The sequence below is a fragment of the Humulus lupulus genome, chromosome 2, assembly GCF_963169125.1.
Source record: "Humulus lupulus chromosome 2, drHumLupu1.1, whole genome shotgun sequence".
NCBI lineage: Eukaryota > Viridiplantae > Streptophyta > Magnoliopsida > Rosales > Cannabaceae > Humulus > Humulus lupulus.
Window position 1 is genome coordinate 3,922,929 of NC_084794.1, and position 24,597 is coordinate 3,947,525.

The following is a 24,597-nucleotide window of genomic DNA, read 5'->3' on the forward strand; positions in this document are numbered from 1 at the left end:
AATTTTCGACACTGTAAATTATTCAGAATTTTCTAAAAAATTTGTAGAAAGCTCTAAATAACTATAAAATACACTGTTATTAAAAAAAATTACACCAAAAACTATTCAGGAGTCGGAAATACACAAAAGCCCCACGGGTGGGGCTCTTTAATGAGCAGTGTTGCACAACAAATTCATATTTGTCTTTTTTCATATTGATTGCATATATATATATATATGTGTTGTCTATAAACATGTGAAAATATAAGAGAGACACTTTCTCAAATTAATATCAAGCTGATTCACTTTCTCAACTTCGTCCAGGTTCTTAATTCTTTTTTTTTTTAACTACTAACATATATATAATATTATGTTTATGTTTATATATATATATATACAATATATCTGTACATGAAATAGTCACGGCAATTTATTTGTGAAATTAATTAGTATATATAGGGAAAGGAGACTATATATATGGGGTGATCACTTTTTTTTTTTTTTTTTTTTTTAGGTTTTACTTTTCATTTTGTAAAATTGTATTGAGAATTCTCGTATAGAGGCTTGACTTTAAGCCCTATCGGTTGTATTCTCAGTGTTCTTGACTTTTGAATAATTTTCAGTGTGATTTTTTTTATGATCGTGTATATTGTAGTTATTTAGAGCATCCTGCAAATTTTCATAAAATTCCGAATAATTTACAGTACCGAAAATTAGGTTCAAACATGTTACAAGCGTCACTAATTTTGTTTATGCGCATGGAAAACAACATATTTGAACCTAGTTTTCGGTACTGTAAACTATTCAGAATTTTCTGAAAATTTGCAGGATGCTCTAAACAACTATAATATACACGGTCTTATAAAAAAAAATCATACCAAAAACTGTTAACGGGTCGAGAACACTGAAAAACCTCACTAGTACGAAAATTGTCCAACATATATTTATTGATATGTAAGATTTTTAATCTTCTTACTTTCTATTTTTTTTTTCTAATTAATTAACACATTAAGTACCATTTTAGTTAACATGAGTGTTCCTTAATTGTGTACATTAAATCAATTTTAAAAATTGACAAGTATACAATCAAATAATAATTATTTTTTGGGGGTAGAATTTATATATATATTGTCTCTAATATAAATATTTGTTCATTATGTTTAATTAATATTACAATTAACAGATATTATGGGTGATGAAAATCATGGAGAAGAGCCTGGTAGTGGTCATATCACAATAGACATAAGGCACTGGGAATCTGAATCTTCTGGTCCGATCATTTACAAAATTCCCAGAAAGCTTCGCAAGGTAAACCAATCTGCTTACACTCCTCAACTTGTTTCCATTGGTCCTTTTCACTATCGCAATGATCTTTTGAGTGAAATGGAAACTGTCAAATCCGAATATTATTATCCCAGTTTTCTTAAACGTTTTGACAAAAAAATCAAAGAGGATGATCTCAAAAAGGTCATAAAAGATTGCTCTGACGACCTACGCCGTAGTTATGAAGGGATCCCAGCTAAGTTGTTAGGGGGTGATGATGATTACAAACTGTTCGAGGAAATGATTCTCAGAGATGCTTGCTTCATACTTGAGCTTTTTCTGAGGAATGTTAGTGGCTGCGAGCAAGAGCGTAAGAGGGATTGTATCTTAAGAATTCCATGGTTGAGGAAAGCTATCAAGCTTGACTTGATTTTACTTGAGAACCAAATTCCTTTTTTTGTTCTAAGAAAAGTCTATCAAGTTGTCAAAGAGCACCTCCCTCCTGTCAGAATTCCCAGTTCGAAGTCCAGCTGTTTCAGCTCTACTGATCAACCTCATATGGTGTCATTATCATGCCGTTGTTTATTTCATAACACCTCTTTCACTTTCTGCCAAGTTGAGAAATCATCAAGCCATGGCCAGGAAAAAAAAGCAGAAGCTGATCATGATCGAGATCATATTTGTAATAAAGACCCCCTTCTAGAACTAACACTTTATTTCTTTGAAGAACATTACTTGACTGAAACCTGCAAAAGGGTAAAGCCTCAGGACATCAATGAAATCAAACACTTCACTGATTTGCTCAGAGAGTTTTGGCTTCCGAGGAAGTTCATAAGTAAGATGAAACCAGAGAGCATAACAGAAAGGAAGTACCTCTACTCGGCCACAAAGCTTGACACAGCTGGTGTGACCTTCGAGCCTGCGCGCAAAGGAACATGCTTAACTGATGTGAAGATCTCTAAGAAGAAGATTATTCTCAAGTTCACACCAATCATAAAGGGTATGCGGCTGAAGCTTCCCGAGTTGAAGTTAGAGAATGACACAGAGAGTCTGCTGAGAAATGTGATGGCCTTGGAGCAGTGTCTTTACCCTGATGAGGACTACATATGTGGCTATGTGGCTCTCATGGATCAACTCATAAACACTGGTGGAGATGTTGAGTTTCTTGTGGACAAGAAGATTCTGACCAACTTGCTTGGGAGTCACAAGGAAGCAGCCAAGTTGATCAACGGTCTTTGCAATCAAATTCCCCGGGAGAAGTCTTACTATGCTAGATTTTACAATGAACTCAATACGTTTTATGAGAATCGTTGGAATGTTACCAGAGCAACTCTGAAAAAGGTTTACTTTAAGGATCTTTGGACTGGTAGTTCTACCGTTGTTGGACTTTTTGTGCTGCTTTTTACAGTCTCTGCAACACTTAAGAATGTGTACTTTAGACATCTTTAATAATAACATGTTTTGGTACTACTTTGGCATATGTTAATTTTAGATCACTTCTCTGTAATGTTCGAATCAAAATAAAGGTGTGATTTTTCTTTGTAGTAGAGTCTACTGTAGACATCTTTAATAATATGTTTTAGTACTACTTTCGCATATGTGGATTTTAGACCACTTGTTCGACTCAAAATAAAGGTGTGATTTTTCTTTGTAGTAGAGTCATAATATTAAGTATATTTTGCTTGGCATGAATGGCTTTGAATGCTTGAATATATATCTTAGAATAAATTTGATATTAGAATGAGGAATATGGGTTAGAAAGTAGAATAGAGTGAATAATAAGAAGTATGGTTTCATCTTAAAACCAATTGGTGATGAGTGCTCGTATTCTTGTATATTGTTGAATGTTCCCACATTCATATATGAGATATTTTCTCTAACATCTTTTGGCTATTTTTGGTCAATAGTCTTTGACGACTCGATCGTAAATGACTTTTTGGCCTATTTTTTGGATTAGTTTTGAATTTAGATTGCGTATATTTGTTAGAATTTTCTTTGGCTCGTAGTACTATATTAGAATATAGAATATGGATTAAAAAATATAATAGTGCATGCTAAAAAAATATGAGATTTTATCTATAAACAAATTAGTTACGTGCAAATAATTCATTCTCTTGTATATTATTGTATTTATCCGCACACACTTTGAAAGATATTTTCTCATACAATAATATATAGTAACATTAATTGCTAATAACAATCTCACACTGTATGAAAGGATATAGTCGATCTCGGTCAAAAATGATATGATAATATGACGATGTACAATTGACATCATGATAGGTTGCATTTGCTTTTGTCAGATATGCTACTTTCTTAGCTCAATTTGTGTCCATATATAATATATTTAGAATAGACACACACTTCAATTATTGGTTCATTATATATATATATATATATATATGATAATTAATATATAATTGGGCACCACAAGTTAATATGTTAACATAATTGTCACCTCAATAATATTTCATTTTCATTTGTCGTTGTCTAATATTTTGATTTATCTCCATCACAATTTTTTTTAAATGTTCCAATCATAGCTTGCCATGCATGCACGTAGTTATGTATGTATATTGGATATTTTAAACACTCCAATTATAATTTTAGTCTAATATATATATACATATTTTTCTAATTTAAATAATGAAAATGGGAGTTTGTTGCAAAAAAAATTTGTATTATTATTTTATGTTGGAATATTATCTAGAAAAGTCAACAATTACTTCTAAATTATAAGTGACCTAGTAGAATTTCATGTTCTCTCTTTTGGAAAAGATAGTCATTATTAAAGTGATAAAGTTGTATAAATACAAAGTCTTTTAATATCTTTGCATGTATATATATAGAGGGGGTTTTTTTGGCAGGGCTTTCAAAAAGAGTCCTACTGTAGGGCTCTTTTGTGTTTCTCCACCTTTGAACAGTTTTCGGCGCAATTTTTTTTTATGACCGTGTATATTGTAGTTATTTAGAGCATCTTGCAAATTTTCAGAAAATTCTGAATAATTTACAGTGCTGAAACACAAAAGAGTCCTACGGTAGGGCTCTTTTGTGTTTCGGCATGCAATAATCTGTTTTCGGCACTGTAAATTATTCGGAATTTTCTGAAAATTTGCAGGATGCTCTAAATAACTACAATATACATGATCATAAAAAAAAATCGTGCCGAAAACTGTTCACGGGTTGAAAAACACAAAAAAATCCTACGGTAGAGCTCTCTTTGAAAACCCTACCAAAAAATTACCTTATATATATTATATGGGCCTCGATCGTCCCTAAAGGTCACATTTGGAAGTGGGCATTTCATTATTATTTTTTAAAATAAATAATAATTAAGTGATGTCTTATCATGATCGTTATTAATTATAGTGACATGGATTTGGACACGTTTGAGACTTCATTCATATTATTTCTTTGATATATTTTATTTAACCACTCCAATTATATATTAATAGCTATTCTACAAAAGACATAGCTAGATAAAACTAACGTAGATAACGAGAGAAGTAAGCTTATATTAATTGCACAACTTTTGGAGGACCACATAGGAAATTATAGGTCTCGATCGAGTAGAATTTCGATGCGTTCTCACTTAGAAAAAAAGATAGCAAAATTAAGTTATATAAATAGAAGATTTTTTAATGGTTACTGATAATTATAATAATGTGTATAAGAAATCACCAATAAGTAAATATTTTTTTTCTATATTAATTTCGAATTTAATTATTTTATTTTGTCATAATTAATGTTGTTTCAAACTAATAAGAAACGCTGGTTATATTTAGAAATTGACATGCATTTGAAAAATGAAAAATTTATAATATTATATTTTCATAATAAATACACGTTTTTCATCATAACCATTCTAAAAATTTGAAAAAATCAAAATTTAATTTTAGAAATATTAATTAATAACTATAAATATGGATCATTGATCTTAATCCAATGACTAATATTAAAGTAACCATTTATGAGTAGTAACTATTAAAAGTACATATACATATATAAATAAGAGATAAGATTGCCTCGATTATGGATGACATTACTGACTAATTAATTTCACATCTAGAGTAACATTATTTGTTATAGTAATTAAATGTTCCAACAACAAACATTGAGATCCTTATTCTTTAATTACTACATGTTATACTTGATTAAGTCTCTCTTTTTAAAAGAAAATTTTCATTAGTTTTCATATTTTAAGTTTGATAATATCCAACTTTTTAGTAGTATTAATCCTAATTCATGTTAGGCGCTCTGATCTGCCAATAAAAGTTGTTCATGTGAATTAAAGAAGATATATATAAACTTGTTATAGTATAATAAAATTTGGTTAATTTATGCAAACTTATCTCATTAAAAAACTTTCTAGATGATAATTCTTATTAAGCGATTGAAATTTAAAAACTACTTTGCATAAAGTTGATAAGTACTAATGAATTATATATATAATGAATCTAATTAATAAATACAATATAAGGCCGGCTAATGTTAGGTACACATCATAAATTAATAATGTCGATAGCTATATATATATACATATATAAAAAAAAAAAGATCACATCATCATGATTAAGTAAAAAATATATAATTAATGCTATATATAGCAGCACATGTTACATGAAATAATAGACAATTTCAATTTCAAAGTTGATTAGTTGCTAATATTATTATATAACAACATTTAACTACTACCTAATTAATTTTAATTATTTATTATCGATCACTCACATTTACAAAAGGTACTATCATATATCACAATTCAATTGTTGTAACATGCATGATTTATGTAACACGCCTCACGTCACTATGGTTGCTTCATGGAATGACGATTGGCCTTGTAAACCAACACGAGTCTTCCCAGCGTATTTTGTCCTCACTCGCACACTTCTTGGGAAAACTTTTCACGAGGTCACCCATCACGAGACTACTCCAGGTCAAGCATACTTAACTTTGGAGTTCTAAGGTGATGAGCTACCGAAAAGAAGATGCATCTTGTTGGCATAGGTAGTACCCATCAATCTATTTAAGCCATCTTTAATTGTGTAGTTTCATACCTACATAGTCTTAGAATCATCATACTTGACCTTCCCCAAATAATATGAGATTGCACAGTTTTTTATCCAGTCTTTCCACCTGCAGATTACGGGATTCTGTCTATCACAATTTTCAATTAGTTGCTAAAATATAAATTTTTTAGTCACTTTGTATGATATATTTTTTTTCGATAACTTTTTATAAAATAATCTACTTATAAACAAACTCAACACTATGTCAAAAACTCTCTACACTTTTTCGGAAGATAATCATTTTTTCAAAAACTTTCAAAGAAAACTAATTATTTTTTTAAAGTAATATTTGAAAACAATATATATATATATATATTAATCCATATATTTATTACGTATTTATAAGTATGTATATATATATATTTGAGTATTAATTTGTGCATGGTGTATATACGTGCATGGTCCACACATTCATATTAATGACGTACTCATGAGTATATTTGTACACAACAAAAACATATTTTGTTTTTTTCTCTTGTAAATTACCAACTTTACTTTTGTTTTTTTTTAAAGTCAAGGTCAACGAATGCAAATTAATATAATTTACAAAAATTAGTTGACGTATTTAATTTCATTTATAATATATTTATGGCTATATAAAGTATGAGAGGGAGAGATCAATCTAGAGACCGGTAGCTAATAATTTAAACTATATAAATATCTATGTATATGACGATTTTTTTTTATAGGGAATTCATTTTAAGCTTTATTAGTGGGACCCTCAGTATTCTCGATTTATGAATAGTTTTTAGTGTGATTTTTTTAATGATGGTGTATATTGTAGCTAATTAGAGCATCCTGTAAATTTTCAGAAAATTCTGAATAATTTACAATACCGAAAACTAGGTTCAAACCTATTGTTTTTCACGCGCATAAAAAAAATTAGTGACGCGTGCAACAACATGTTTGAACTTAGTTTTCGGTATTGTAAACTATTTGGAATTTTATGAAAATTTGCAGAATGCTCTAAATAGCTACAATATACACGGTCATAAAAAAAATCGCGCCAAAAACTGTTTACGGGTCGAGAACACTGAGAGCCCTACCGGTAGGGCTTAAAGTGAAGCCCCTATAGGAGAATTCCCCTATATATATAGACTTTAAGCCTACTAGCGTTGCTCTTTAGTGTTTTCGACCCGTGAATAGTTTTTGGTGCAATTTTTTTATGACCGTGTATATTATATTTATTTAGAGCATCCTACAAATTTTCAGAAAATTCCAAATAGTTTACAGTACCAAACATTAGGTTCAAACATGTTATTTTTCACGCGCATAAAAAAATTAGTCACGCATGTTTAAATCTAGTTTTCGGAACTGTAAACTATTCAGAATTTTCTGAAAAATTGCACCGATACTCTAAATAACTACAATATATACGGTTATAAAAAAAACCGTATCCAAAATTATTCTAAGGTTGAAAACACTTATAATCTCACCAATAGGGTTAAAGTAAATCTATATAAAAAATTCTCTATATATATTGTTGTGTATAAATCTATATAAACCACACACTGCCCAAACTCGATCAGTTCTATTATTTCCTTCGTATATATATATGATCATATTATATATATATATATATATATATATATATATAGCCAAGTCTAGTTGCTCTACTTCGTCCAGGTTAATTCTTCTTCCTTTTTCTTTGAATTAACTTTACTACTAATTATTAATATATATAATTTTAATCTTCTTTTCTAATTTGATATTTTTTTTGGTAACGTTTTGAGTATCAATTTTAGTTTTAGATGTGCATGTAATTGCTATTTATTGATATATATATATTGTGTGTAATTTTTTGTTAATTATGTTTAATTAATATTATAACAGATATTATTATGGCTAATGAAGATCCTGGAGAGGAGTCTGGTCATACCACTGATGATCATATCAGAATAGACATAAGGCATTGGGAATCTGAATTTTCTGGTCTGATCATTTACAGAATTCCCAGAAAGCTTCGCAAGGTAAACCAATCTGCTTACACTCCTCAACTTGTTTCCATTGGTCCTTTTCACTATGGCAATGGCCTTTTGAGTGAAATGGAAACTGTCAAATCCGAATATTATTATCCCAGTTTTCTTAAACGTTTTGACAAAAAAATCAAAGAGGATGATCTCAAAAAGGTCATAAAAGATTGCTCTGACAACCTACGCCATAGTTATGAAGGGATCCCAGCTAAGTTGTTAGGGGATGATGATGATTACAAACTGTTCGAGGAAATGATTCTCAGAGATGCTTGCTTCATACTTGAGCTTTTTCTGAGGAATGTTAGTGACAGCGAGCAAGAGCGTAAGAGGGATTGTATCTTAAGAATTCCATGGTTGAGGAAAGCTATCAAGCTTGACTTGATTTTACTTGAGAACCAAATTCCTTTTTTTGTTCTAGAAAAAGTCTATCAAGTTGTCAAAGAACACCTCCCTCCTGTCAGAATTCCCAGTTCAAAGTCCAGCTGTTTCAGCTCTAATTGCGATTCTGTGGATCCACATATGATGTCATCATGCCGCTGTTTCTTTGGTGGTACCTCTTTAACTTGCTGCCAAGTTGAAAAATCAAGCCCCCAAAAAGCGGCTGATCATGTTGATCAAGGAGGTGTCTGTACAAATCTTTGTAATGATACCCTTCTGAAACTCACTCTTTATTTCTTTGAAGAGCATTACTTGACTGAAACCTGCGGAAGGGTAAAAGTTCAGGACATCGGAGATATCAAACACTTCACTGATTTGATCAGAGAGTTTTGGCTTCCGAGGAAAATCATGGAGAACATGAAACCAGGAGGCGCAGAAAGCATAACAGAGAGGAAGTACCTCTACTCGGCGACAAAGCTTGATACAGCCGGTGTGACTTTTGAGCCTGCGCGCAAAGGAACATGCTTAAGTGATGTGAAGATCTCTAAGAAGAAGATTATTCTCAAGTTCATACCAATCATAAAGGGTATGCGGCTGAAGCTTCCCGAGTTGAAGTTAGAGAATGACACAGAGAGTCTGCTGAGAAATGTGATGGCCTTGGAGCAGTGTCTTTACCCTGATGAGGACTACATATGTGGCTATGTGGCTCTCATGGATCAACTCATAAACACTGGTGGAGATGTTGAGTTTCTTGTGGACAAGAAGATTCTGACCAACTTGCTTGGGAGTCACAAGGAAGCAGCCAAGTTGATCAACGGTCTTTGCAATCAGATTCCCCGGGAGAAGTCTTACTATGCTAGATTTTACAATGAACTCAATACGTTTTATGAGAATCGTTGGAATGTTACCAGAGCAACTCTGAAAAAGGTTTACTTTAAGGATCTTTGGACTGGTAGTTCTACCGTTGTTGGACTTTTTGTGTTGCTTTTTACAGTCTCTGCTACACTTAAGAATGTCTACTTTAGACATCTCTAATAACAGCATATATGTTAATACTACTTTGGCATATGATTGTTAGAGATCACTTCTGCAATGATCCACTCAAAATAAGGGTGTGACTTTTAATTATTTGTATAATATTAGTAAGTACTTTGCAATAAAATGAAATGAATGTAGTTGTTAGCATGAAATGGCCTTGAATGTTGGAAATGTTCAATTCCCATTTACACGTACTTTCTTGAAGTACCTTATGATTCAAGATCTTGGTAATGTAATTTTATATGTGAAAATGGTAACTTTCAATTGGGGATAGTGGATAGTCTAATATATATGTGTGTGATGATTAATATATGTGATGTAGTGAAATAATCTAGAAGTGTATGAGGTCTTTATTCCATAATAGTCAATTTTATTAGTTTATTTTTTTATGTCTTTTTTAAATTATGTTAATTATGATGTCATGTTTGTTAGAATAGGTTATATAAGCTTATGAGTGAAAATGTAGTGATATTATTCATTATTGATATTCTGGAAGAGAAATTGGTGGAAATAGACCCCTTTTATAGTGTATTTTGCATAATAAATTACTTTCAAAACATTTTAGCTAAATGACATCTTTTATTAATGAATTTTTTGTATTACCCATCTTACCCTTAAAATAAAATAATAATAAATTAAAATAAAAACTTTAATAACTATCATCTTCTTCCTCTCACCCATCCACCCACACCTATCCATAACCACCCACTATCATCCCCCACCGCCACCACCACCACCACCACCACCGGCGACCACTGCCCCCTACCGCCGGCGAACACTGCTCATCACCGGATGCTACCATTTCTCCACAAATCTAGCCACCACTCATTCAAAAGGTTGGTTTATAAAGGTTTTTTTTATATATGAAAGATGATATTTTTGATATTGTTTTTGTAGATTTAAAATGCAAAATGATTGTTTTAGTATATTGAAAGTATAAGTAAGGATTTAGGTTTATTTCTGGAGTTTTATGGAGATTAAAGTTTGAAAATCTGAAGAAAAAAAATTAATGGTGGTTTCGGCTGTTTTCGAGATAGAGAAATCCATAATTTTTTGACAGTTTGTCTAATTTTTCGACAAGGAGTCTAATATTTTAGACCAATTGTCTAAATTTCAGACCAATAGTCGTATTTTTTCGACCACCTGTCTAAATTTTAGACCGTCTGTCAAATTTAGACAGGTAGTCTAATTTTTAGACAGATCGTCATATATTTTCAACCACCTGTCTAATTTTTACCCCCAACAAGCAAATGGGGCCTACAAGCATATTTACTTCACCTAAACATGCATTCTAATCACATATTCATTTAAATTCATATATTGACATTTTATTTCATTTATTGCCCTCCAGGCACGCTAATCAAGGTCCTAAACCTTATTAGCAAATTGTGGTGTTACAAGAATGGTATTTTGTTTATGTATAAAACTGTTCTGGTATACCACAAATTGTTATAGACTACTTGTGTTGGATGTTTCTGTTTCAGACCTCTTTGTATTATATTTCGACAGCCTGTCTAAAACTTTCGACAGCTAGTCTCAAATTTTGACGGCCTGTCTAAAACTTTCGACAACTAGTCTAAAATTTCGACTGCATGTCTAAAACTTTCGACAACTAGTCTGAAATTTCGACTGCTTGTCTAAACATTTCGACAGCTAGTCTCAAATTTTGACGGCCTATCTAAAACTTTCGACAGCTAGTCTAAAATTTCGTCTGCCTGTCTAAAAATTTCGACAGCTAGTCTGAAATTTTGACTGCTTGTCTAAAAATTTTGATAGCTAGTCTAAAATTTTGACTGACTGTCTAAAACTTTCGACAACTAGTCTCAAATTTCGACAGGTTGTCTAAAATGTTTGAAATGTCTAAAAATGCTCCAATAACACAATAAAAGAACATATATCTCAATTAACATTTTATAAAGTTAAACAAAACTTAATATTTATGAGATTATGATGTTTACAGATTAGTTGGTACATATTTCAATCAAACTACTATGATGATCAAGGATTGAGTGGTAGATAATCTATTGAGGCACTATTATGATGATTATGTTTATAGTATAAGAACAACACTTTATCATGTAGAATTGGATCTTAATTAATTATACATTTTTGACAATTAGTCGTGAGTTTCGACAACTTATCTAAAAATTTATAAAGTTAAACAAAACTTAATCTTTATGAGATTATGATGATTATGATAACTCTACAAAATAGAGTTATTTTACCACTTTTTATGTGCTAATTGTTGCTTAATTATTGAGTTTTTAAGTAATTTATTAAGTTTTTAAGTAATTTTCAATTTATTAGGCTTATTTTAATTTTATAGATTTTTGTGTGTTTTTATAGTTATTTTGTTGTAAAATGTTGTAGTTAATTATTTGAATTATTATTGTTAAGTTAGTGGTAAAAAATGTTGTATTATTGAACTTAAATGTAAAATATAAATTAAGTTATAATTAATATTTTCAAAGAATTAAATTGATTTATTTTATAGTTGAAAATATTGTATTATGATTTATTTTATATTTGTTTTGTAGGGAATTTATGCTCTTGAGAAGTAAAGAAAATAAAGAAAAAAAGTGGCAAATCTGAAAAGAAAAGAGTTAGCCATTTTTCCAGGCCCAAACCACATTTAGCACTTGCACCCAAAGCCCAGGCCCAATGCTTGGCCTCCTGAAGCTTCCCTCCAGCCAGCCGTGCACCTCACCAATTCTCTCCAACCACCTTCAGCACTCCACATGACTGCCCAAGTCACTCATGTCCAGCAGCTCCACGTATGAGCCTCACCATCACCAATAAAGCCACACCTCCAAGCTGCTCCAAATATCACAAGACCACAGCCAGCCATGGACCCAAGCCCAATTTCGCCTGGCCATGACCCAGCAGCACCACAGGCCAAAGCTGCCACCTTCCCACACGCCTGAAGCAGCATCATGGTCCATTCAGCCGTCCCAAGTATTAGCTGCCTCCCAATGCCAGCCAACAAACCCCCTGTCTTTTATTTATCTTGAGCCCTTAAATTATCCAAAAGCACTTTTGTCCCCTATCACAAAAATACCAACTTTTTACCACACTTTCTACATATTTTATCCCAAAACATCATAATTATACCCTATGATTTACTCCTATTTACCATATTATAATTAATTAAATTAATTTAATCAATTTAATTATTTTAAATTGATTATTTTAATTCCCATTTTTTGGCTATAAATAAGGGAGTTAGGGTGTCCATTTTTAGAGGGGAGGTTACCATAGCAAAAACTCTATACATTTCAAAACCTCTCTATTCTTCATCTTCTTCTTTTTTTTATTTTTTTCTATGTATTTTTAGAGGAACAATTTGGGGGTTCATCCTCCAAATTTTCCTATTTATGTTTGTAATTTTTAGTTTGTATTTGTTATTCTAGTTATGTGTTTCTAATCTTTTTAAGATTATTAAGGTGATGATGAAACAATATGTAACTAGATAGTGTTTATTTTGTATGTTGATTTCCCATTTTGTGCAACAAAGTTTATGGAATTTTCTTCTTCAAATATCTTCTTTCATCTTAAATATCATGTATTTTGGATTGTTAGCACATATTTACACTTTGTTCTTCATTAGTGCAAAATCATAATATTCTTTGTGTAAGATGTGTCATTAAATTGTACACATCCATGCTTAGAACAAAAATATTATGTTTTGCCTTATAAATAATGTTCATTGATTTATTTGTTATTTCATTAGATTGATTTACACTAAATGCTTTGAAATTATAATTTTGAAAAGTGAAGAAAAATCCTATATTTTTAGAAATAATTTGTGCTTAAAATTATAAATCTATTTAGAAAATGATAGTTTGATTTATTTTAACTATCACTAAAACTTGGGAATCAATGTACTTATAAATATTATTGAACTTATATTTTGTGGATTTTAATCCTTAATAATCTTATTTTACCATTTTCATTTCTATTATTAATTTATATTTATATATATTGTCTTTTATTTATTTATATATATTGTCTTTAATTTCAATACTATTGTCTTTTATTTTATTTTTATTATACAAAAATCCCATCAATCTTTGGAGCTAGGTTAGAATTTATTAATTTTGGTTTAAAATAGTTTTCTTTTCAATTTTAGACAACTCCTTTGGGTTCGACCTCGTGCTTACACGAAAACTATTCTATAAATACGATTCGTGCGCTTGCGAGTATAAATATTTAAAACATACCCGTTTTGGGTCCATCAGATTACAAATTGAGTGGTACATATTTCAATCAAACTACTATGATGATCAAGGATTGAGTGGTAGATAATCTATTGAGTAACTATTATGATGATTATGTTTATAGGATAAGAACAACACTTTCTCATGTAGGTTATTGGATCTTAATTAACATTTGTAGTAGAATCAATATCAGTAACAAGTTTATCCTTAATGAGCACATTTTCCATCTTCTTGATCAAACCCACACATAATGGAACCAAATCACGCTCTTGCCATGTAAAGAAACTAACAATGTCTCTACTATTTTTTCTTGCAATTGGTTCAATCTCTACCATTGTCGTTGTCTTGTAAGTTAATTCTATATCGTAGAGGTTGCGGTCGATTTTTGTAACTTCATAAATATGTTCAACTAACTCCTCATAAGTTACGTTAGTTTGTACCAAACTTGATCTTGTTCGTGAGCCATTTGAAATCCATTTCCACGAGTCCTCATTCTTTTTCCACATTCCATCACATAATATTACAACATTTTTTAATGACATCTGAAAAAAAAAATACAATAAACAAATATAAATTATTGGTATTACTTTGATTAAAAAGTTATATAAAAAAATGAAAATCAAGTTGAAAATCTAGAAATTCGACAACCTGCCTGAAAATTAGACAACCTGTCTGATAATTCGACAACCTGTCTAAAAATTCGACAGGTGGTTGAAAATATATGACGATCTGTCTAAAAATTAGACTACCTGTCTAAATTTGACAGATGGTCTAAAATTTAGACAGGTGGTCGAAAAAATACGACTACTGGTCTGAAATTTAGACAACTGGTCTGAAATTTAGACAACTGGTCTAAAATATTAGACTCCTTGTCGAAAAATTAGACAAGTTGTCAAAAAATTCTGGATTTCTCTATCTCGAAAATAGCCGAAACCACCATTATTTTTTTTTTCTTCAGATTTTCAAGCTTTAACCTCCATAAAACTCCAGAAATAAACATAAATCTTTACTTATACTTTCAATATACTAAAACAATCATTTTGCATTTTAAATCTACAAAAACAATATCAAAAATCTCATATTTTATATATATAAAAAAATCATTTATAAACCAACCTTTCAAATGAGTGGTGGCTGGATTTGTGGAGAAATGGCAGTATCCGATGATGAGCAGTGTTCGCCGGCGGTAGGGGGCAGTGGTCGCCGGTAGTGGTGGCGGCGAAGGATGATAGTGGGTGGTTGTGTATGGGTGTGGGTGGATGAGTAAGAGGAAGAAGATAATAGTTATTAGAGTTTTTATTTTAATTTATTATTATTTTATTTTAAGGGTAAAATGGATAATACAAAAAATTCATTAATAAAAGATGTCATTTAGCTAAAAACTATTGAAACTAAGCCAAAGTGCAAATTGCACTATAAAAAAAAGGCCATTTTGCCAAGGACCTCTATTTTGGAATAATGTTTTTGAGAGAGAGTTTCTCCTATTTCGTGGCAGATATATGACTTTCCCATCTTAATCTCTGCGTCTATAATTAATATATTTATACATACTTCAATTATTGGCTCATTTATATATAGTAGATATAAACAACGTCCAATATGTTTATAGAATTTATTAATTATTTTTATTAAATTTATATTAATGTCATATAAATTTTGAAATAAATATCATATTTTAATTAAATAATTTATTTATTTTGTTTAAGTTTATGTTTGTTCTATTTTTTGAATTTGAGAGTGACAACAACATATTATATATTTTATGTTTAATGTAATATTAAATATTATACGTGGATTTTAAATTTATTATTGCTAGTTTAAAAAAAACAAGTTGTCGTTAATCCACATTAGATTATATTATATGTTTAATATGATATTATTATAATAAGTTAGTTTAAATTTAATTAAATTTTATTTAAGCTATAAAACGTATAATTTTATTATTTTTAAATAATTATTATTGTAAAATATCTCAAAAATATCATATTTTAATTTGTTTAATTATTTTAAAATAATTATCATTGTAAAATATCTGAAAAATATCTTATTTTAATTTGTTTAATTATTTATTATTTTAAAATAATTATTTTTGTAAAATATCTAAAAAAATATCCTATTTTTTAAAAATTATTTATTTTATTTTATTTATGTTTAAGTGTTTACAAATTAACATTAAATATAAAAATATTATGTTAAATATAAGAATATTATATTAAAGTTATTATTAAAAAAAATAAAAAAACCGTTAAAACTAATCATTTCCATTATCTACACATTTATTATATATAAAAGATATATGATAATTAATATATAATTTCCTTCAATACTATTTTTCATTAGTCATTGTCTAATTTCGATTTATCTCCATTAGAATTGTTTTTTAGTGATTATTGTTATTTACTTTTACAAAATAATGTTCGATACATCTTATCCAGAACTCTAAAGATCGAACATTTTATACAAAATTACCAAAACAAGATTAAAGTGCAAAATAAACTCTAAAATAGTCTTTTTCTACAAATAATACTATTAATTTAAACAGTGCAATAATAGTTTTAGTCTAAAAAATTTCTCAAATATGTGTATTATTATTTTATGTTGCAGTGTTGTCTAGAAAATAATCAACAATTACGTCTAAATTATAAGTTAATTACCAAGTAGAATTTTATTGTTCTCTCTTCGAAAAGAAAGCAATTATATAGTAATAAAGCTATAAACACAAAATATTTTCATAACTTTGTCTGTCGTTAATTGAAGTGACATGGAATTTGACACAATTGGGAATTTCTAGCAAGAAAGGACACTAGTTATTATTTCTGTGATATATTCTGTGATATGTTCTTGAACATGGTTCAGCAAATAATCACGGTCGTGGATCTTGGAATCCTTATGCTATCTCCTCAAGATTTACTTCATCTGGTCCAGCTTCGAATCCCTACACTACAGGTCGCGGCTCATCCAATTCATCTTCTCCTCCAATCACTTCTTCCACAGTCCCTGGATCACGGCCAGTGTGTTAACTCTGCTCAAGACCTGGTCACCTTGCATCCCGGTGCTACCAACGGTTCAACATGGACTTCCCTGGAGTTGGTGCCGCTAATGTAACCAAGCATTTCGCTCAAATTGCCACGGCTGATACTGTTGCTGATGATGCTTGGTATCCTGATTCGGGTGCCACAACTCATTGTACTACCAGTAGCTCAAATTTTACTCATACACAGTCATATGTTGGTTCAGATTAGGTGCATATGGGTGATGGTGCAGGTCTTCCCATTCAAAACATTGGTAATACACTTTTTCACTCAGATATTTCATCTAAACCACTTGTCTTAAATCGCATGCTTCATGTTCCACATATCACCAAAAATCTTATTTCTGTTTCTAAGTTTGCCTCTGATAATAATGCTTTCTTTGAGTTTTATCCTCATTATTGTCTTGTGAAAGACCAGGATTCGAAGGAAGTTTTACTGACCGGACAGCTTAAGCAAGGGCTTTATATCATAGAACCTTCCCAATTACAAATATCCAAGTCTGCTCACTCTTTTAATCCTAATGTCATGTGTACTGTTACTCATGCACCTGTGCATTCTACTTCTGTGTCTTCATGTAATCATTTTTCTTTGTGGCATAAGAAGCTTGCTCATCCCTCTGCTAAGATTGTAAAATCTATCATGACCATTTGTAATATTCCTGAAAGAAATAAAACTGTTACCGATTTCTATGATGCTTGTTGCAAAGGAAAGATTCATAAATTTCCCTTTCCTAACTCAGAAACTATTTTTACTAAACCTTTGCAGTTAGTCCACACTGATATTTGGGGTCCCTCTCCCATGCTTTCCTCATGTGGTTACAAATACTATATCCATTTTACCGATGCCTATTCTAGGTACACTTGGGTATTCCTTTTAAAAGCCAAATCTGAGGCCTTGCAAACATTTATTAATTTTCGAACTCAGGTAGAAAAAGAGTTCAATCAATCCATTATATCTGTCCAATCTGATTGGGGGGTGAGTATCAAGCCTTAGAACCTTATTTGACTAAGAATGGCATTACTCATAGGCTGTCTTGTCCAACCACTCACCAACAAAATGGTGTTGCTGAGAGAAAACACAGACACTTGGTTGAAGCTGGTCTAACTCTTCTTGCCCAAGCCTCCATGCCCTTATCTTACTGGGATGAAGCTGTTAGAACAGCTTGCTATGTTATAAATAGACTCCCAACACCAGTTATCCAAAATGACACTCCCTTACATAAACTATTTGACAAGTATCCTGACTACTCCACTCTAAAAGTTTTCGGATGTACCTGTTTCCCAAACACCCGACCCTATAACAAGCATAAACTTGAGTTTCGGTATGAAAAATGCACTTTCATAGGATATAGTTTGAAACATAAGGGATACAAATGTCTTGCTTCATCTGGTAGAATTTACATTTCAAGAGATGTTATCTTTGATGAGTATACTTTTCCTTTTGCAATTATTTCTGCTTCTACTAATGTAACCCGTGATAATGTTTCTCTTGGTCCTTCTGCTCTTATTCCTACATGTTCTGGTCAAGTACATCCTATCACACCAACTCAGTCCATTCCTTCATCCTCATCTCCTTCTGCATCAGCTCATCACTCCATTTCACCATCTGCATCAACTGCTCAAGCTTCTGCGCCTGTACAGTCAGATTCTGCTCTGCCTGGTTCTGAAGTTCCAACTGCATCACAAGCTCCTGTTAACCTTCATCCTATGGTTACACGAGCCAAAGTTGGCACTTACAAGCCCAAAGTTCTGATGGTGTCCAATGAACCCTTAACTATAGCATCAGCTCTCAAAGATCCTAAGTGGAATCAAGCTATGCAGGTTGAAATCACTGCTCTAAAGAATAACAAGACTTGGATACTTGTTCCTCTTCCTCCTGGCAGGCGTGCCATAGGCTGTAGATGGGTCTATAGGACAAAAGAAAACCCTGATGGCACTATTGCTCAACACAAGGCCAGACTGGTTGCCAAAGGGTTTCTGCAATAGTATGGCTATGATTTTACAGAGACTTTTAGTCCTGTAGTTAAACCAACAACAATTCGAGTCATTTTAACCATTGCCTTATCTAATGGCTGGCAAATAAGGCAATTGGATGTCAATAATGCCTTCTTGAATGGAGAGCTCACTGAAGAGGTTTTCATGACTCAACCTCCCGGATTCATTGATCAAAGTTCTCCTCATTTAGTATGCAAACTGACCAAGGCATTATATGGTCTACGGCAAGCTCCTAGGGCCTGGTTTGATAAACTCAGAACTGCCCTCATGACATTTCGTTTTATCTCTGCTCGAGCTGACTAATCTTTATTCATCAGGAAAACCGATTCTCATACCACTTATGTTCTTGTATATGTGGATGATATCCTGATAACTGGAAGTTCCATGGCTGCTGTTTCCACTCTCATTTCAGATCTTAATGCCTCATTTGCGTTAAAGGATCTTGGCCAAATAGACTACTTCCTTGGCATTCAAGTTTGTCATCTCCATGATGGCTTACACTTATGTCAAAAGAAATACATAATGGATCTTCTCTGCCGTGCCAAAATGGACTTTGCCAATTCTCTTCCTACTCCCATGACTGGTGGAGAAAAACTATCTGCTTTCAACAGTGATCCTCTTACTGATCCTCATCAATATCGCAGCATAGTTGGAGCATTGCAGTATGCTGTCATCACTCGGCCGGAGATCGCTTATGCTGTTAATAAGGTGTCTCAGTTCATGCAAAATCCTCTTGAGTCTCATCTCAAAGTGGTTAAGAAGATTCTCCGGTATCTCAAAGGCACTCTCGACCTTGGCCTCCACTTCAAACCCAGTTCCAAACTTGTTTTGACATGATTCTGTGATGCTGATTGGGCATCCGATCCTGATGACCGCAGGTCAACTTCGGGTTTCTGCATCTATTTGGGTTCCAACTTAGTCTCCTGGAGCTCCAAAAAGCAGCGAACAGTCTCTCGTTCCAGCACTGAAGCCGAGTACCGAAGTCTTGCAAATGCCACAGCTGAGCTGGTTTGGATTCAATCCTTGCTTTCTGAAGTTGGTTTCGCTCAATTACCGATCCCTACAATTTGGTGTGACAATCAATCCACTGTGCTTATGTCTGCCAATCCAGTCTTACACTCTCGGACAAAGCACATTGAGCTAGATCTCTACTTTGTCAGGGAACGCATCTTCAACAACCAGCTCTATGTCAAGCATACTCCAGCTCAAGACCAAATTGCTGATATACTTACCAAAGCTTTATCTACACCTAGATTTGTATTGTTGAGAGACAAACTGAGTCTGGTTTCTCTATCCCAACTCAGTTTGCGGTGGGGTGTTAGTTAAAGTTGCTAGGCTATTATGGTTAGTTAGATATTCTGTTTGTACAATTATAGATTAGTTACTAACTCTCTGTTAACTAATTATTCTAACTAACTCTCTTGAGCTTGTATATATAGAGCACTGTGCTCAGATTGATTTATCAATGATAAAACACATTCAGTTCAATTCTTGTCTTCGTTCTTATTTCACACAAGGTACACATCATAAATTAATAATGTTGATAGCTATATATATACATAAAAAAAAAATAAGATCACATCATCATGATTAAGTAAAATATATATAATTAATGCTATATATATAGCAGCACGTGTTACATGAAATAATAGACAATTTCAATTTCAAAGTTGATTAGTTACTAATATTATTATATAACAACATTTAACTACTACCTAATTAATTTTAATTATTTATTATCGATCACTCACATTTACGAAAGGTACTATCATATATCACAATTCAATTGTTGTAACATGCATGATTTATGTAACACATCTCACGTCACTATGGTTGCTTCATGGAATGACGACTGGTCCTGTAAACCAACACGAGTCTTTCCAGCGTGCTTTGTCCTCACTCGCACACTTCCTGGGAAAACTTCCCACGAGGTCACCCATCATGAGACTACTCCAGGTTAAACACGCTTAATTTTGGAGTTCTAAAGTGATGAGCTACCGAAAAGAAGATGCATCTTGTTGGCATAGGCAGTACCCATCAATCCATTTAAGCCATCTTTAATTGTGTAGTCTCATACATACACAGTTTTAGAATCATCATACTTGACCTTCCCCAAACAGTGTGAGATTGCACAGTTTTTTACCCCGTCTTTCTACCTGCAGATCACGAGATTCTGTCTATCACAAATTTTAATTGGTTGCTAAAATATAGATTTTTTAGTCACTTTGTATGATATATTTTTTTTCGATAACTTTTTATAAAATAATCTACTTATAAACAAACTCAACACTATGTCAAAAACTCTCTACACTTTTTCGGAAGATAATCATTTTTTCAAAAACTTTCAAAGAAAATTAATTATTTTTTTAAAGTAATATTTGAAAACAATATATATATATATTAATCCATATATTTATTACGTATTAATAAGTATGTATATATATATATATTTGAGTATTAATTTGTGCATGGTGTACATGCGTGCATGGTCCACACATTCATATTAATGACATACTCATGAGTATATTTGTACACAACAAAAACAAATTTTGTTTTTTTCTATTGTAAATTACCAACTTTTCTTTTGTTTTTTTTAAAGTCAAGGTCAACGCATGCAAATTAATATAATTTACAAAAATTAGTTGACGTATTTAATTTCATTTATAATATATTTATGGCTATATAAAGTATGAGAGGCAGAGATCAATCTAGAGACAGTATCTATATGTCTATATATATATATAAAAGACGATTCTTCGTGCTTCAGTATTTTTGACTTGTGAATAATTTTTAGTGCGATTTTTTTTATGACTGTATATATTGTAGCTATTTAGATCATCCTGTAAATTTTCAAAAATTCTGAATAGTACTATAAACTAGATCATCGTGCAACAACATGTTTAAATCTAATTTTCAGTACTGTTAACTATTCAGAATTTTCTAAAAATTGCACTAATACTCTAAATAACTACAATATACACAGTCATAAAAAAATTACGCCGAAAATTGTTCAAAAATTGAAAACTCTAAGAGTCTCGGTGAAAGAGCTTAAAGTGAATGTCCTTAATGAAAAATTCTCTATATATACTGTTGTATATAAATCCAAATAAACCACACACTACTCAAATTCGATCAGTACTATTATTTCCTTCGTATATATATAATCATATTATATATATATAGCCAAGTCTAGTTGCTCTACTTCGTCCAGGTTCATTCTTCTTCCTTTTTCTTTTAATTAACTTTACTACTAATTATTAATATATATAATTTTAATCTTCTTTTCTAATTTGGTTTTTTTTTGGTAACGTTTTGAGTATCAATTTTAGTTTTCGATGTGCATGGATATATATTCCTTAGTTTTATATATTAGTAAAAATTCTAATATATATCTTTTGTTAATTATGTTGAATTAATATTATAACAGATATTATTATGGCTAATGAAAATCCTGGAGACGAGTCTGGTCATATCACTGATGATCATATCACAATAGACATAAGGCATTGGGAATCTGAATCTTCTGGTCCGATCATTTACAAAATTCCCAGAAAGCTTCGCAAGGTAAACCAATCTGCTTACACTCCTCAACTTGTTTCCATTGGTCCTTTTCACTATGGCAATGATCTTTTGAGTGAAATGGAAACTGTCAAATCCAAATACTATTATCCCAGTTTTCTTAAACGTTTTGACAAAATAATCAAAGAGGATGATCTCAAAAAGGTCATAAAAGATTGCTCTGACCACCTACGCCGTAGTTATGAAGGGATCCCAGCTAAGTTGTTGGGGGATGATGATGATTACAAACTGTTCGAGGAAATGATTCTCAGAGATGCTTGCTTCATACTTGAGCTTTTTCTGAGGAATGTTAGTGACAGCGAGCAAGAGCGTAAGAGGGATTGTATCTTAAGAATTCCATGGTTGAGGAAAGCTATCAAGCTTGACTTGATTTTACTTGAGAACCAAATTCCTTTTTTTGTTCTAGGAAAAGTATATCAAGTTGTCAAAGAACACCTCCCTCCTGTGAAAATTCCCAGTTCAAAGTCCAGCTGTTTCAGCTCTAATTGCGATTCTGTTGATCAAGGAGGTGTCTGTACAAATCATTGTGATGATACCCTTAAAAAACTCACCATTTATTTCTTTGAAGAGCATTACTTGACTGAAACCTGCAAAAGGGTACAGCCTCATCAGATCAAGGAAATCAAACACTTCACTGATTTGCTCAGAGAGTTTTGGCTGCCAAGGGAGTTTATATCAAAGAAGAATCCACATCAAGACAACATAGCAGATAGGAAGTACCTCTACTCGGCCACAAAGCTTGACACAGCTGGTGTGACCTTCGAGCCTGCGCGCAAAGGAACATGCTTAACTGATGTGAAGATCTCTAAGAAGAAGATTATTCTCAAGTTCACACCATTCATAAAGGGTATGCGGCTGAAGCTTCCCGAGTTGAAGTTAGAGAATGACACAGAGAGTCTGTTGAGAAATGTGATGGCCTTGGAGCAGTGTCTTTACCCTGATGAGGACTACATATGTGGCTATGTGGCTCTAATGGATCAGCTCATAAACACTGGTGAAGATGTTGAGTTTCTTGTGGACGAGAAGATTCTGACCAACTTGCTTGGGGGTAACAAGGAAGCAGCCAAGTTGATCAACAGTCTTTGCAATCAGATTCCCCGGGAGAAGTCTTACTATGCTAGTTTTTACAATGAACTCAATGCGTTTTATGAGAATCGTTGGAATGTTACCAGAGCAACTCTGAAAAAGGTTTACTTTAAGGATCTTTGGACTGGTAGTTCTACCGTTGTTGGACTTTTTGTGTTGCTTTTTACAGTCTCTTCAACACTTAAGTATGTCTACTTTAAACATCTTTAATAAGAATTAACATGTTTTAGTACTACTTTGGCATATGTTAATTTTAAATCACTTCTCTGTAATGTTCGAATCAAAATAAAGGTGTGATTTTTCTTTGTAGTAGAGTCTACTGTAGACATCTTTAATAATATGTTTTAGTACTACTTTGCCATATGTGAATTTTAGACCACTTAAAGGTGTGATTTTTCTTTGTAGTGGAGTCATAATATTAAGTATTTTGCTTGGCATGAATGGCTTTGAATGCTTGAATATATATCTTAGAATAAATTTGATATTATTAGAATGTGGAATATCTGTTAGAAAGTAGAATGAAGTGTATAATAAGAAGCATGACTTTTATCTTAAAATTAATTGATTATGAGTACTAATGTTTTTGTATATTGTTCAATGTACCCACACATTATTTTTTATGTGAGATATTTTTTATAATATTCCCGGGCTATTTTTGCTTAACAGTCTTGAACAACTGGCCCACTTTTTGGATTGATTTTGAATTTAGATTGTGTATATACGTTAGAATTTTCTTTGGCTTATTGTACTACGTTAGGATGTGAAATAATGAAGTGTGTGATAAGAAATACGAGATTTCTTTTCAAAATCAATTAGAAATGAACAAAATATCTAATTCTCTTATATATTATCGAAGAAAACCACACACTTCGAAGAATATTTTCTCAAACAAATATATAGTAACATTAATTGCTAATAACAATCTCACACTGTATGAAAGGATATATTCGACAATGATATGACAATATGACGATGACAATTGACATCAT

General features: G+C 31.8%; 3 protein-coding genes across 3 annotated transcripts; all 3 read left to right on the forward strand.

The window, feature by feature from the left end:
- Window positions 1-232: 232 nt before the first annotated feature.
- Window positions 233-2,786, forward strand: LOC133816929 (uncharacterized). The gene is made up of 2 exons (XM_062249275.1): window positions 233-303; window positions 1,163-2,786. The coding sequence occupies exon 2, from the start codon at window positions 1,168-1,170 to the stop codon at window positions 2,689-2,691; it is 1,524 nt and encodes a 507-aa protein (XP_062105259.1). The 5' UTR covers window positions 233-303; window positions 1,163-1,167; the 3' UTR covers window positions 2,692-2,786.
- A 5,024-nt stretch (window positions 2,787-7,810) lies between these two features.
- On the forward strand, window positions 7,811-9,852 carry LOC133816930 (uncharacterized). Its single transcript, XM_062249276.1, has 2 exons — window positions 7,811-7,937; window positions 8,145-9,852. The coding sequence occupies exon 2, from the start codon at window positions 8,153-8,155 to the stop codon at window positions 9,695-9,697; it is 1,545 nt and encodes a 514-aa protein (XP_062105260.1). The 5' UTR covers window positions 7,811-7,937; window positions 8,145-8,152; the 3' UTR covers window positions 9,698-9,852.
- Window positions 9,853-22,044: 12,192 nt separating this feature from the next.
- LOC133816931 (UPF0481 protein At3g47200-like) lies at window positions 22,045-23,917 on the forward strand. Its single transcript, XM_062249277.1, has 2 exons — window positions 22,045-22,154; window positions 22,371-23,917. Exon 2 carries the CDS (start codon window positions 22,379-22,381, stop codon window positions 23,816-23,818), a length of 1,440 nt encoding a protein of 479 aa, XP_062105261.1. The 5' UTR covers window positions 22,045-22,154; window positions 22,371-22,378; the 3' UTR covers window positions 23,819-23,917.
- The last annotated feature ends 680 nt before the right edge of the window (window positions 23,918-24,597 follow it).

Coding starts and splice junctions, on each gene's coding strand:
- LOC133816930 (XM_062249276.1), top strand. CDS start 8,153: ATGGCTAATGAAGATCCTGGAGAGGAGTCTGGTCATACCACTGATGAT.
- LOC133816929 (XM_062249275.1), top strand. CDS start 1,168: ATGGGTGATGAAAATCATGGAGAAGAGCCTGGTAGTGGTCATATCACA.
- LOC133816931 (XM_062249277.1), top strand. CDS start 22,379: ATGGCTAATGAAAATCCTGGAGACGAGTCTGGTCATATCACTGATGAT.